The 15,695-nt window shown below is 44.1% G+C and overlaps 1 protein-coding gene across 6 annotated transcripts in view; it reads left to right on the top strand.

Moving 5' to 3' along the window:
* Positions 1-15,695, top strand: part of LOC122624511 (neurobeachin) — a 162,253-nt gene that overhangs the window by 134,427 nt on the left and 12,131 nt on the right. For 3 of the 6 annotated variants that reach the window (XM_043804120.1, XM_043804117.1, XM_043804115.1), the window contains exons 6-22: positions 990-1,111; positions 1,228-1,354; positions 1,457-1,576; positions 1,786-1,932; positions 2,327-2,909; positions 2,995-3,080; positions 5,284-5,424; positions 5,869-6,008; positions 6,215-6,428; positions 10,378-10,600; positions 10,712-10,854; positions 10,967-11,157; positions 11,259-11,449; positions 11,655-14,383; positions 14,476-14,790; positions 14,855-14,962; positions 15,068-15,218. In XM_043804120.1, coding sequence (XP_043660055.1) covers positions 990-1,111; positions 1,228-1,354; positions 1,457-1,576; positions 1,786-1,932; positions 2,327-2,909; positions 2,995-3,080; positions 5,284-5,424; positions 5,869-6,008; positions 6,215-6,428; positions 10,378-10,600; positions 10,712-10,854; positions 10,967-11,157; positions 11,259-11,449; positions 11,655-14,383; positions 14,476-14,790; positions 14,855-14,962; positions 15,068-15,218 — 5,731 coding nt within the window. Of the gene's footprint in view, positions 1-989; positions 1,112-1,227; positions 1,355-1,456; positions 1,577-1,785; positions 1,933-2,326; positions 2,910-2,994; positions 3,081-5,283; positions 5,425-5,868; positions 6,009-6,214; positions 6,429-10,347; positions 10,601-10,711; positions 10,855-10,966; positions 11,158-11,258; positions 11,450-11,654; positions 14,384-14,475; positions 14,791-14,854; positions 14,963-15,067; positions 15,219-15,695 lie in introns of all 6 variants that reach the window. The other 3 variants (XM_043804119.1, XM_043804118.1, XM_043804116.1) reach the window with 1 other exon arrangement.

The raw sequence follows: 15,695 nt of genomic DNA, 5'->3' as shown, positions 1-15,695 counted from the left end.
GAATTCATAAAGTGAACGTAATAACTATTGCAAATAAAAGATTCAATAACGAAACTAAACATGGGTTTTATGAAAATTAATGAGTGGTCAACTTGAATCAGTCAAATAGATGCATACTAATTGTTGGTCGTCAGCAATTGTGGCAAGTATTTAAAGCCATCATAGGGCTAATAAATAATAATTGTCTTAAACAGGAAACGATGAGTGACGAACGCTGCGCACTGACCATTAAATGCATAAATATTTGTTATCAAATTGCAATAAATTCACCAGATGCCTCAAGCGGCTAATGTCAAATGGCATTTCCAGAGACAAATATTATAAAATAACGATATTTTTGCAAACAGACAGCACAGGAAAGTGACTTGAATTTATGGACTACCAGCAGAATTTCACCTGACTAGCCAGAGTTCATAGTGGTACACTATATACATACATATGTATGTATAGTAGTTGCGTTCGAATCTCGAATTTATCCTTTTTCAGCAAACGTCGTCGGCGAGCCGTAAAGCCACATCATTGATGATAAATCAAATGTGCTCATTTCCTTTTAATTTCGGTTCATTTCTGTTTTGCGGCTCCTTCTGTTGAATTCCTGTCTTCAGCTGGCTTTCCTTTTGCATTTCTGGCTCTGGTATTTTCTGACTTTGAGTTGAGGTTGCCACAGGAAATACACACAGTCTGTGTAGTTTGTGTTGTGAAATGGAATGTGCCACAAGTTTCCTAGCCACTCGAAAGTATTTCCCTCTCCGAGATTTATACAGCTTCGTTTGCGGGTACGGAATTCGAAGCTTTTTGGGGGTTTTTAAGGTCCTATGTACACATGTATATGCGCAGTCAATTATGCGGCTTATTAATGTTAATTGCCAAAGATTTTGAGTGGCAAACTGACCGTAATTGATATTTAGCATAGCGGTGCATTGATGGTGCTTAAATTCGAATTAGTTTGTAATCGCTTTTCGGCTTCATTTCCGTTTTCGTTCGTACAGGCCATGGTCCTGCCGCCACTGGCCAAATGGCCCTATGAGAACGGATTCACCTTCACCACCTGGTTCCGCCTGGATCCCATCAATTCGGTGAATATCGAACGGGAGAAGCCCTACCTCTACTGGTGAGTACAGGGCCCAAAGCCCACACAATTCGAGTCAAAACTTAGCTAAAAAAAAAGAAAAGTGTGTAGGATATGTTTGGTATAGAACTCAAGTGAATACTCCTTGTTATTTCCAGTTTCAAGACATCAAAGGGCGTGGGCTATACGGCGCATTTTGTGGGCAATTGCCTCGTCCTCACCTCGATGAAGGTCAAGGGCAAGGGCTTTCAGCATTGTGTCAAATACGAGTTCCAGCCACGAAAGGTAAGATAATCCCACACTAACCCACTAACCCACTACCACTCGCTCAACACACATCACATGAATTTGCCTTGACTTTGGTTTCGGTTTCTCTATCTGTTTCAGTGGTACATGATTGCCATAGTGTATATATACAATCGTTGGACGAAAAGCGAAATCAAGTGCCTCGTTAATGGACAGCTGGCCTCTTCAACGGAGATGGCCTGGTTTGTTTCCACAAACGATGTGAGTACTATTTGTATTTGATCAACTCAGTTTATTCAGTTGTTTTGTGTCTATGGGCTAAGCATGTATCAATTTATTGTTGGTGCATTTATCAGCCTAGAACAAAACATAGCAGTGATAGTTATGCTTTCCTTTAATAGGTTATAGGTTATTCCCCAGCTCCTCATTGAGCACTTCCGCATTTAAATACATTTTCCAATCGTTTGCAGCCCTTTGACAAGTGCTACATTGGAGCCACCCCCGAGTTGGACGAGGAGCGCGTCTTCTGTGGCCAAATGTCGGCGATCTACCTTTTCAGCGAGGCACTGACCACGCAGCAAATCTGCGCGATGCATCGCCTGGGTCCCGGCTACAAGGTGAGTGAGCGGGTAGTTAGTGGGTGGTGCTTTTCGGTGGTTGGGTGGTTGCACTGGTGACCCGGTGACCCGGTGACCTGCCAACACCCGCCCAACAACCATCGCCTTTTCAGCAGCAGCGAGGGTCAAGCGCACGCACCACTGCACCACTTTTGCACAGCCGAAATGCCGCAGCAAAACTGTCCTCGTCTGTACAAAATAACGTCATTTGTTCTTATATATATTTAAATATATATACATTCTTTTTTTGCTCTTTTTTCTCTCTCTTTCCGTGTTTTTTGAACTTCCTGTCCGCCTGCACTGCTACAAAAACTTGCACCACACACAACAAACCATATGCCAAAAAAACACTGTGAAAATGAAAAAAAAAAAAACTACAAAATACAAAATACAGTCGCAGTTCCGATTCGACAACGAGTGCTATCTGAATCTGCCGGACAATCACAAGCGGGTGAGTCACTTTCAACTTCTGCCAGCGACCTTGGGGGCGTCAGCACTGTCGGGCGGCAGTGGGAGTGGCACCGGAAGCGGTAGCGGCAACGATGCATCAGCTGCAGCGGCAGCGGCTGTTGCCGCCGGTCAGCAACAACAGTTGCAGCTGCAATTCCAAATTCTGGCCGCCGAGCAAGAGGCGCGTGCCATCGATTGGTCCGATGAGAAGCTCGATTTGAATGCGGCTTTTGTGAAAATTCGAGCGGTTCTCACCGCCCGCAATGCACTGACCTTGGCTGGCAGCAGCAGCAGTGGCACTGCTGCAGTAGCCAATGCCGCAGCAGCAGCGGGAACGGGAACGGGTGCAGGAACAACTGCTGCAGTAGCATCTGCAGCGGCGTCGGCGGCGGCAGCGGGAACACATAATGAGAATGATGCAGCAGCGGTACAGCAGCAGCATGCAACACATCACCATGCCACAGCAACATCTGGCAGTGCGGACGATCCGCTCGGCCATTTGCCCACTGGAAATGCTTCTTCTTTTGGTATTTACACTGCTTTTCATTTTTGCATCTTTTGATTTTTAATTATAATTTTAATATGTTTTAATTTGGGGACCAATCAAATCAGAGCAACTCCGTCGAATGTCCAGTGTGAGCAGCTTGAACTCAATGGTCGGAACCGCTGACACTGAGGAGGTCAACCAGCTGAAAGCTGTAAGCAAACGTTCATTTCATTTTACCCCATTTTAATTTAACTTTAAGTTTATCGTACTGCATTTTTTATATTTTTATTTCGCTCGAATCTCGAATTATTGGGCACATTCAATTGGCAACATTTTATTTCATTTGAATTCATTAGGCCACTTTTTTGTAGTCCTAAGAAACATTTTTAGTTATTTCAATCAGGTTTAGCATAAAATTCCAGTAACGTGTGTAAATATTTTCAAAAAGTTATTTAATTAAGAAGTTATTGCTAGCGTTTTAATTGATAAAGTTTATTTATGTTACATTTGTGTTGCTCTGTTGAAATGAAAGCCAAAAAGTTGTTATACATTTTTGGTAAGCAATTACAAAGTTACCGACCAGCATTTAGATCGATAGCTTGATTTCCCAGTACATTTCTCTATTTAAAATGTACTTGAAGTTGTAGATGGCAACACAATGGCCGTGTTTTTAGTAAACAGAAGTAAATGTAGCGTATACCTGTGCAGGTGTCTTAAAAACGTCGCCACCAAAAAAAATAAAAACTCCCATTTGGCGGTAGACAAAGGCGAACATGTAAGGCCAAAAACACACCACCCAACGCCCACCGCCTGCCGGAGATTGTTGGAAATCTTTGGGCGCGCATGTTCCATATTCCGCTGGAGAATTTTCTATGCCCGTGCGCTACTGTATGCTCCACATTTCAGGACCCGAAACAGCTATTATGTAGACAGCCACCCACTTTTCACTAGCCACCCACCCCATATCCCATTTCCCCCTCACCTGTGCCGGGTATTATGCCATTTTGTATGGCGAGTGGCAGGGGAAGGGCGGGGGGAAAAGTGAGTGCTTTAGTTATTTTGAATGTTGTTTTTATGTGCCAAATCGGGAGTTGAGTTAATGGGATGGGAAAACACGGCCATACACACTCACTCACACACGCACACTCGCAATCACATTTACACAAACATTGCGCTTTTAAGGGGAAAATGAAGAAAATGGGAGAAATGGGCGGGCGAGTGTTATGATCCCTAAAAGAAAACTGTGCCGCCAAATAAATATTTAAGAAACGTGGTTCTAACTGGTAGAAATTTGGAGTTTCCCCAAAATATCTTAACTGGGTTACATCTTCTATTATGTTTCTGCTTCTTAATTTACCCCAACTAGTTTTTGCACTCTTGGTTCTTGCTTAATTTGATATTCTTTTAAGAAAAGAAAAAAGAAGTATTTTTAGCAGCAAATAAGGCAGCCAACAACATATAATACTACAACTATAAGCACCAGCTCACTGGCACACACACACACATACACACACACAGAGGGCAAACATACAACATGTACACACTGCCAAAATGCACAAATGGAGATGGAAACTCTAGACTCAAGGAAAATCGGCCCCGAACAGGAAAATGAAATGCAACGATGCGTGTTGTGTATATATATTGTTAATATTGTTCATGAACAGCATTTGAATATTTCTATATTGAGCACACACCCACACACACACACACATAGTGCCGTTCATACGTTTTGTGGGCGTGTGTGTAAGTAGCTTTTACCTAACAGAGTTTATTATTGATTCTCACAGAATTTATCAGAGCACAAATAACTTAGTATATGAACGCGCACACTGTTCAACTGATATATGTATGTTAGTTAGGTTACAAAGTGGTCAGCTTACAAAATTCACTCAAGTTTCGTATTTCTAGCATAGTTTACTGATAAGTTAAATGCCTTAAATAGTTAATGCGTTGGCTTCTTACAGCCAAATTGAAAGTAACAAAATCGTTCTAACTCTGATGGGTACTCAATGCTTCGGTTTTCCGAACTTTGCTTTTCATTGGTCATTTGTAACCTGCCCTTCTTCTCTGTGTGTGTTGCGTTGCTGTGTGTGTGTGTTTTTTTTTTTCGTTATCTTGTGTGTCAGCTTAAAGCCAAAGCCAAAAGCAAAGCTAAAGACAAAGCCTAAGTAAATTGCAATAACCTGACTGGGGATAAATCTTCGGTGGGTCGATAGGAAGTCCATGGAGCCCATGGAGTCCATGGAGTCCTTAGTGCCTAGCTCGATGCCACTCGATGACTCGCCGAAAGCCCGGCCTAATCCCTGCCATATACACTCTCCCCGATTCCCCAGATACCCAGTTACCCAAATACCCCCTGATTATGCAACCACCTGGCTCAAACTCAACCCATCTACCTATCTTCTTGCCCACAGGTGCTGTACGATGGCAAACTATCGAATGCCATTGTGTTCATGTACAATCCGGTGGCCACCGACGGTCAGTTGTGTCTGCAGTCGTCGCCCAAGGGAAACGTTTCATATTTCGTGCACACGCCGCATGCGCTGATGTTGCAGGTGAGTAGTAAATGACACACCAGAAGGTGAACAGGTTTTGAAGATTGTGGGCCGCGTCGGACGAGTGGGACGAGTGGGTGCGGGGGTTGGAGCTCATAAGCCTCCCATGGAGCATAAATTCCATGTAGAAATTTTACGACACCGGCGCATGCCTTGGCATTTCTTATTAGCCACGAAAGAGGCCGAAAAAGACCGGAAAGCACGGTGCGATGAGGACGAAGACCAAGACCAAGGCGAAGACAAAGACGACGGCACTGGCCAAAATTATTCAATAAATTTTGTAGTAATTTCTTGGGCAAACAACACACAAATCATAAGGAGCAAAAGGAGCTGAAGGACCAAAAGCACGAAGCTCGGCGAACGTGTCCTGTCCAAAATATACGGGGCTGATGACAGCTTAGGCGATTAATAGAGCTCTGATTAAATTGAAATTTGCTTTTGCAGGATGTGAAGGCCGTGGTCACGCACTCGATACACTGCACCCTCAATTCGATTGGCGGCATCCAGGTGCTATTCCCGCTTTTCTCGCAGCTGGACATGGCCCACGAGGGTCTGGGCGACATTAAGCGGGATCCCACGCTGTGGTGAGTAAGAAATCCAATACCCTACATATTGGCATAGTTGGGATCTTATAAACACCAAAGAACTAGATGATTAAAGTGAGGAATTGAATTGATGAATAACATTTGCCAGTGCATTGTAGGTTTGAATTTAATTCCAGAATAGGCAAGCAATGGCTTATTAATAATCCCATATACATGTATGTATATTATTATTTCCCTTTCGATAGCTCCAAGCTGCTGGGATTCATCTGTGAACTGGTGGAAACTTCGCAGACGGTGCAGCAGCACATGATCCAGAACCGGGGCTTCCTGGTCATCTCGTTCATGCTGCAGCGCTCCTCCCGCGAACACCTGACTCTGGAAGTACTTGGATCCTTCCTGAATCTGACCAAGTATCTGGTCACCTGCCTGTCGGCCAACAGTGATCTGCTGCTCAAACAGGTAAGTCGGTTGCGAGTTCAAATCCTGCTTGCCATATTGTTAGCCGATATGAATACGTTAAATACATACAAATATAAGGAAGGACGATTGGTTGCATTGCGGACAACGCTGCGTATGCGCAATGTTCTTGGCATGCCGTCTGTTTTTTTTTGTGTGATGAATGTAAAATGTACTTTTATGTATTATATTATATAAATATATATATGTATTACAATAACTAAGTTCGATTTAAGTGCCAGTAATTTTTTTTGGGGGGTGGTTAAGCATGCGAAAAGCCCGCCCCTCAACAAAGAATCTCCTTGCGAATTTGATTTACAATTTTGTTACGCGTTCTTGTTGTTCGCTTACACCCAGCAAAAACAAACAGAAAATGAAAACCCAACCCATCGATTGTTCTTAGGGTGGCATGTTAACCCATCTCTCCAAAAAAGTACAAAGCAAAAAAAAAAGGAAATCCCAAAAATGATATGCGATTTCGTCTCGTTTGTTGCTTTCTCTGTCTCTATTTCTCTCTCTCTCTCCACACTCACATAAATATATATGTATATGTATGAATCCAACTCTATCTATCGCACTCACTGTGTTTTGCCTTTTGTTGATGATGATTTGATGATGATGATGGTGATGATGGTTATGATGATGATGGCGCACAGTTGAACACAGGCCTGCGTAATCCTTTCAAAAAAGTAAACACAACCGTAAACAACTGCTCACATTTCTCGTTATAAGTAACTGCACTTGAGAATCTCTTAAGCAAATATACTCGTACTCGTACTCGTACTACTCACAAGCATCCAACGTCTACCCACCCACACGATATATACACATAGTATATCTCAGGCATATTTATGTTTATTTTATGCCATTTGCCAGTCTGTGCAACCTGAAGCAAATATTTCCCCCTTGAAATCCCACTGGTTGCCCATTGAATTCTATAACCCGCTTAGTTTAAAAGGTAGAACATGGTCTTTGTTCTATTGTGTAAGCTGAGCGAATTATGGAATCTGAATGATTTTCTCATGATTGTTCGACAAAGGGACCAAATTAAATGACTTTTGTTAACGTCGAGACATGATTGAATTAACTTATTAAGTTTTAAAAATATCCCATTGTTTTTTTCCGTATTCAGCCTGACCATACTTGTATATGGTTTCATTTAATTTTATCCAATTATCGTATTAATTTGTTAAACAGACCCTTGCATGCATTTGCCACACACCATACACCGTTTTACTGCATGTGATGTGCTCTTTCGATTGTGATTACTCATTGGCCAAAAGCAAATTGTTCCATTTTTGCGTTTCGATTGCAATCAGTTGCTGGCATTCGATTCCGTGTCATATGCGTTCCATTTCGTTTCGTTTCGCTTGCACTTTGCACCTGCCTGGGCACCGCTTCGAATCGCTTAATCAGCTCAAAATCAAAATCATAAATGAGATTAACAAAAATTAATACTTTCCCTAGCCAGAAATCAGCAAGACAAACAAATAGCAAAAAAGAAGAAAAATATTAACTACAACTTAACTGTCTTCTTCTACTTTTGTCTCCTCTCTCTTTCACTCTCACTCTCTATTACTCTCTCCCCTGCGCTCTCTCAATATCTCTCGTTCTGTGCTTCCTGCCACGCCCACCGTTCCCACACGTTCCACACTCATGATCGCTTTGTTCATTTCCATCGTTCCCCGCTTCTTGCTATTGTGATCGCTTATCGATAACTCAATTCAAATGCGCCTCATCGACACTCAAACACAACACAACTCTACACATCCACTGAAATAAAACATCAACAACTCCAAAAATAACAACCGTACAATAAACAACATAAAAATCAACATGAACAACGAAACAGTTCTACCAGGTGAAGCTCAATTTCTCGAATTCTCTGTACTTCTGTACCGTACCACTATATCCAATAAATGTAACATACTATATCTGTTTCCGTTCCACTGTTCATTACGTTTCGTTTCATTTTGTGTCTGTGCTTAACGTAGTTTGTTGAACATCAACGTGTACATAAATCATCATCCCCTCTCATTCATCGATTTGTGTTTTAATATATATTGATATAAATGTGTATATAAATACGTGTTATGTACTCATTTAAAGTCATTTCGCTCTACATTCCATTTTGTTTCGTTACGCTTTGCTGGACCGCAAAACCGCAGCGATAAACCGCATAATCTTATTAACTCTGGGGTAAAACCCTGAGCGCAACCTCAAGGCCCCCGAAAAACCCCAACGTCAATCCCAGATTTTGCCTTTTCATTGGCTTTCCCTGGTCCCCCACCACATATCCCATTTCAACCCCACATACTCCGTTCCTCACTCAATTTGTTCAATGTGTCATTTGGATAATTGAAGCGAAAGTTGTGTTCACAGCACCGAATAGCACCTTCCTAATTGCTCGCCTGGAGTATTTCCAATACGTTCTTAAATGTATACCATACCGCACCATACCGTTGTTCTACATTCCTATTCTCCCTTGTCCTTCGAAAAATGAATAAATTTCTGGTAGCAAAAAATAAAAATAAAAAAAAGAGAAAAAAAGGATAAATGAAAAAAGAAAAAATCAAGAGTTGAAAAGCTGCAAATATTTTTCGTGGCACCTTTGGGGCTGCCGGTTGCATTTTTATTTTACATTCCGTGCACAGCTTTTTAATTGGGAAACTTCTCTGCCAGCAGTCGAGTGGGGTTGGGTTTCTGAGGGGCCTTTTCAGGGGCTTTAAGGGGTGTGAAAACCTTGTTGCATTGTTACTAGAGAGCCATGACAACAACATTGGCGAACACTGGTTTTGACAATCCAACAAGTTGAGGCGATGGCTTAACAAGTTTTGTTTGGGCCCGGCCAAAAGCAGATGAATGAAATTAAAGCGGATTGCAATTCCCACTCACCAGAAGTTGAACTTAACTGGATTACGCTCAGATATTTTGCACACTTTAATGCCAGCCATAAAGTGACTCTTCAGGCGATATTTTACTGGTCTGGTATTAAGCCAACTGGAAGTTTCAATTAGTGGGCTTGATGGTTTAAGCTGACTGCACTCTTGAGTGAAAAGTTTTCAGAAAAAAAGTGAAATATAGAAAGTACTAGATATGGGGTATACTTATATTTAAATAGCCATTTTATATCTGATACAAGAACCTACAACCGAGTCATATGGATTCTTAAATGTAATATAAAAGTATCTGAGGCTATTTTCAGATCGAATTTCGGTTTTGTTTATCAAATAAACGCATTCAGTCATTTTATCATCACTATATATATTCATATACCTACTGTGTTATTAACTTCAAGAATTTTAGCCATAACTTAATCTTAGTCTTAACTTAACATAATCATTACTAGCGTAGCCTAGCCTAGTTTTAGTTTTAGTTTTAGTTTAATTTAGTTAAGTGTTAACCCCTAAACATTTGAAGCTAACCTCATGAATACCGGAATGCAATTGTTTGTTTCGTTTCATTTCGTTCCGTTCCATTCCGTTCCGTTGGAATTTGATTTTATGTTCGTTGATTGCCGTTATGCTGTTGCTGTTGCTGCATGTGTTACCTGTTATATCCCAAAATATGTACTACTACTACTACTACTACTACCGCCCCCAAAATATATATCAACATCAACTACAACAACAACTCTGACAACAATAATAAAAAAAACCTGAAACTCATGTTTAACCGTATGTATACCGAAATCAAATTGATTTTTTTATAACCTGCACTCTCTGGCTCTTCTTTAATATATCCACCCGCTTAAACCTCTTTTTGCCTATCCCCAACTACATTCAATATCTATCCAAAACTCTATTTATATACTCGCATACACACACACACCCTTCCTTTCCGAGCTACCCTCACAAATGGACTAAGTCACCCAATCAAATTGGTAGAGGACAGCAAAAGTTACTTGACTAATTCCCCGCAGTTGTTCTGTTTCTCATTTCTCACGTGGCAGCTGCTGGACCACGTCCTCTTCAATCCAGCCCTATGGATATACACACCCGCCAATGTCCAGGCACGACTGTACTCCTACTTGGCCACCGAGTTCCTCTCGGACACGCAGATCTACAGCAATGTAAGGAGGGTCAGCACGGTCCTACAGACAGTGCACACCCTGAAATACTACTACTGGGTGGTCAATCCGCGGGCTAAGAGCGGCATCATTCCCAAGGGACTGGGTAAGTTGTTGCACATAGAACACAGCAAATAATTAAGCACGAAATGTTCATCTGTCTAGTACTTAGAAATGACTAAATGATTTTGTCTTTGTTTCCCTTTTCCGCCAACAGATGGACCTCGTCCGGCTCAGAAGGACATTCTGGCCATCCGGGCCTACATCCTGCTGTTCCTGAAGCAGCTCATCATGATCGGCAATGGCGTGAAGGAGGACGAGCTGCAGAGCATACTCAACTATCTGACCACCATGCACGAGGTGTGAAATCGATTCCCTCTAAGCCCGAATAACCCCTGCCCCATAAACCGCTAATAGCCGCTATTTAATTGATTGACATCATGTTTTGCCCTCGTTTTGGTTTATCTTTCAGGACGAGAATCTGCATGACGTGCTGCAGATGCTCATCTCGCTGATGTCGGAGCATCCCAGCTCCATGGTACCTGCCTTTGATGTGAAGCACGGCGTGCGCAGCATCTTCAAGTTGCTGGCGGCCGAAAGTCAGTTGATTCGGTTGCAGGCCCTCAAACTGCTGGGCTTCTTCCTTTCCCGCAGCACCCACAAGTGAGTACAGTGAAGGCTAAACCATTTTTACCCTACCACTGCCATTAAATATTGTAATCTAACCCAAAGTCTTACTATTTTCTTGTATTTTCCACCATCAGACGCAAGTACGATGTGATGTCGCCACACAATCTGTACACCCTCTTAGCGGAGCGACTGCTTCTCTATGAGGAATCACTATCCCTGCCCACATACAATGTTCTCTACGAGATCATGACGGAGCACATCTCGCAGCAGATTTTATACACACGCCATCCGGAACCAGAGAGTCACTACCGACTGGAGAATCCAAGTAAGTGAATGTACAGCTATTGATTTGATTGATTTAGACTCCTCGAAAAAATGTGAATTGAGTGTATGAAGAACAATACTTGAATACTTAAAACATAGACATAAAACATAGACAGTTAGCATTCATGTTATTACAACTTTTTGTTTTGTTCCTTTTTTTTTTTAATTTTTTCCTGTTTTCACCATTTATATCTTTTCCCATCCAGTGATCCTTAAGGTGGTGGCCACTCTGATCCGGCAATCAAAGCAAACGGAATCCCTGATCGACGTGAAAAAACTGTTCCTGCAGGATATGACCCTGTTGTGCAATAGCAATCGGGAGAATCGGCGCACCGTGCTCCAGATGTCCGTGTGGCAGGAGTGGCTCATTGCGATGGCCTACATTCATCCCAAGAGCAGCGAAGAGCAGAAGATAAGCGACATGGTGTACTCTCTGTTCCGCATGCTGCTTCACCATGCCATCAAGCATGAATACGGCGGCTGGAGAGTTTGGGTTGACACCCTTGCAATCGTCCACTCCAAGGTGTCATACGAGGAGTTTAAGCTCCAGTTTGCCCAGATGTACGAGCACTACGAGCGCCAGCGAACGGACAATATCACCGATCCTGCCCTGCGTCAGGCTAGACCCATCAGCACGATCAGTGGTTGGGAGCGAGAGGAGCTGCATCAGCAGCAGAACGGTGGATCTGCTGCAGCAGTGGGTCCCAATCAAACGGCAGCGGTCAAAGGAGCCGTTTCCATTGCCTCTCTGGAAGATGTGCCTCCGGTGGTTGAGGAAGAGGTGGAGGAACTGGAGCTGGAGGAAGTGGAGATCCAAGAGGGTCCCATAACCGAAGAAACCGAACCGAAATCGGTGATAGCCAACATTTCCGACGTCTACAACGAGCAGCTCAAAACCGATGCCACGTGCAATGGTAATTTGGAGGATGTCAAAGAGGAGGAGCTTGTCCAACAGCAAGTCGAAGACCTAGAGAAGCAACCAGAGCAATCTATTTCTTTGGGAGCACTCAGGGAAACCCTACAACTTGGTGATGACATGGATGTTGAGGAACTGGAGCTGGCTACCGCCAAGGATGCCCTCAATGCGGAACAGCACGTGGCGCGAGTTCTCCAGGCTTCCGAAGCGGTACTCAACGATTGCAAAATGGCCGTCGATGATGTTCTGCAGGAGTCATCCTCCGTCCTCAAGGACGAAGAGATCGAACTGGCCGTCAACGAGGTGGTTCAGGGTGTGCTCAACAATGAGAAGAAAACCCAATCCCAAGACAAGGACAACAAGGAACAGTCGGGCGAGCAGGATGTAAATGTTAGTTTGCTGAACAGCAAGAATCTGCTCAACAATAATAATAATAACAATAACAACAGTCCGAGTCCAACGCCCACAACAGCGACAGCGACTGCGACGGCGGCGACGGAAGCGGAAACGGAGGTCAATGCCAATGAGATCGTGAGCAGCACAGAGGCGCCCAAGGCGGAAACGGAAACGAGCGTAACACCGGAAGTTGAGACACCAGAAACGGCCAAGCCAAGCCCCATTGTCCCCAGCCCCGTATTAGCAACCAATCAAAAGACTGAAGATGCAGCCAACAAGCTGAACAACAACGAGAAGCTGGCCGAGATCAACGCCAGTCCCGAGCCATCCATTGTCGTGGAAACGTCAGAAGCTGATCTTCTTCAGCTTTCCGATTCCGAAACCAAACCGAATAAGGACACCGATGCGGAGGATTCCGTTGCGCTGGCTGTCAGAGATATTGTCGAGCAACTAATCGACAAGGTCATCGATGCCACGGAAGCGGAATCGGCTAGCGAAACCAAAACGGAGACTAATAATAATGAGATACCCAAGGAGGAAAAACAGACTCCAGCGGAGCCTGAGGAAGTGGAAAGTCCCGAGAGTTTGGCCGCTGCCGCCGAGGAAATTGTCCAAGAGGTAGTGGAAGCAGCTCTCGTGATGGTCCAAGAGGAGAGCACTCCAGAGGAACCAGAAAAGAATGTGAAACCCCAAGAAAAGGAAAATGAGAAGGAAGAGTTGCTTCTGCAGCTGGAGCCAGCGTCTACTGAGGTTCAGGAACCAGCCATGGTAGAAGATCTAAAGAAACCAGAAGATCCAAAAGCCCAGAGCTCTTTGGAACCAAAGACCCCGAACCTTGAAGAACCTAAACCCAAGGAAACTGAGCACCAAAAGTCCCTGGAGGTCGCCGAAGAACTACCTCAGAAACCAGAGGAGCAGGCTGTGGCCATTGTTAACCAAGTCCTGGACACTCTGGTGGACGATACCGTCAAGGCCGTGGCAGCGGAGCAAACCACTCAAACATCGCCAGCCCCCGAAGAGCAATCGCCGCAAATACTGGCCATGGAATCTCCAGCTACGTCGGTGCGAGTCAAACCCACTGAGGTGGATTCCACCACCCAGACTACGCCGAAGAACGAGGCCGGATCCAATCTATTGGTTGAGCAGGTGCAGCAAGTGCTCCAGGAGGACGACGCCCAACAATCAGCTGGCATGGCCATCGAAGATGAGGAGTATTCTAATCAGCAGGCAGCAGCGGCAGTTGAAAATGCCAACAGCAGCCAAATGGAGGCCAATCATTATGGTCCCGGTAATCCAGAATCCAAGCAACAGCAACAGCGCACCAAATCGGGATCGACACGACCCATGTTCAGTCCCGGACCTACACGTCCGCCCTTCCGGATACCGGAATTCAAGTGGTCCTACATACATCAGCGACTGCTCAGCGATGTCCTCTTCTCTCTGGAAACGGACATTCAGGTGTGGCGCAGTCATTCAACCAAAAGCGTCCTGGACTTTGTCAACTCCAGCGAGAATGCCATTTTTGTGGTGAACACGGTGCATTTGATATCGCAACTAGCGGACAACCTGATTATTGCCTGCGGAGGATTGCTGCCTCTTCTGGCCAGCGCCACATCACCCAATGTAAGTGTTTAATCTAAAAAATGTTTCAAAGTCTGTAGAGGGAATCGAATTTGGGACCCAAAAAATCCAATGTTTTCTTATCTTTCCAACAGTCCGAATTGGATGTGCTGGAGCCCACGCAAGGCATGCCTTTGGAGGTGGCCGTGTCCTTCCTGCAGCGTCTGGTCAACATGGCGGATGTCCTGATCTTTGCCACATCCCTGAACTTCGGCGAGTTGGAGGCGGAGAAGAATATGTCCAGTGGCGGCATCCTACGTCAGTGCCTGCGATTGGTTTGCACCTGTGCGGTGAGGAATTGCTTGGAGTGCAAGGAGCGTACGCGCTACAATGTGGGCGCCATGGCGAGAGATGTCCCGGGTGCAGCCCATTTGCAGGCCCTCATCCGCGGAGCTCAGGCATCGCCCAAGGTGAGACATATCCCCTCCTCCATTTTATCCTAATTTCCTTGTCTAAATCCGCCGTATTGAACAGAACATTGTCGAGTCAATCACCGGTCAATTATCGCCTGTCAAGGATCCCGAGAAGCTGCTCCAGGACATGGACGTCAATCGCCTGCGCGCAGTCATTTACCGCGATGTGGTAAGTAGAACATTACAACCGTATAAATTTGTAGTTTTAACATTTTCTGCCGCAGCTTTATCCAAATATCTCTTATTTAACACTGCATATTTCTCGCCATTTCAGGAGGAGACCAAGCAGGCGCAGTTCCTGTCGCTGGCAATAGTGTACTTCATATCGGTGCTGATGGTGTCCAAGTATCGTGATATCCTGGAGCCGCCGGCAGAGCCCCAGATCCAGCGTCAATCGCCAGTGCTGCAACGCACGGCAGGCGGCGGTAAGTGGCAACCAATTGATGTTAAGATCCCCCGATATAATCCCCTGTTTTGCCGGATATGCCATATATATATATAGTATATAATTATACTGTACCCATTACTAGAGATGCTACTTTGTGGGTCAGGGGAAACGAACTTCTGCTGGCGGCAGTCTTTCAGTTTCATTGTAATTTCGTGTTCCGTTCCGTATTTGTTTTCTTCCACTTGTGTTCCTCGGTTGCTTTTCGTTATCGGTTCGATTTCCGTTTCTGTTTCGTTTCTGATTTTGATTTATCTTCTCTTGCTGCACCAAAAACTTCACGCTCGTTTATCGTTTATACCTTTTGGCTCTGTTTTTGATTCGGCCGCTAGTTAACTGGATTTGTTTTCCTTTACCTATATATATATTTCCTATATATAGATATAAATATATTATATATATAAATATTTATCGGTTTTATTGTTGTTTTACATATTCGTTCTATTTCTCATCTCGG

This window comes from Drosophila teissieri, chromosome X, assembly GCF_016746235.2.
Source record: "Drosophila teissieri strain GT53w chromosome X, Prin_Dtei_1.1, whole genome shotgun sequence".
NCBI lineage: Eukaryota > Metazoa > Arthropoda > Insecta > Diptera > Drosophilidae > Drosophila > Drosophila teissieri.
The sequence above is the reverse complement of the archived record's forward strand: the minus strand, read 5'-3'. Positions and strand labels throughout refer to the sequence as shown.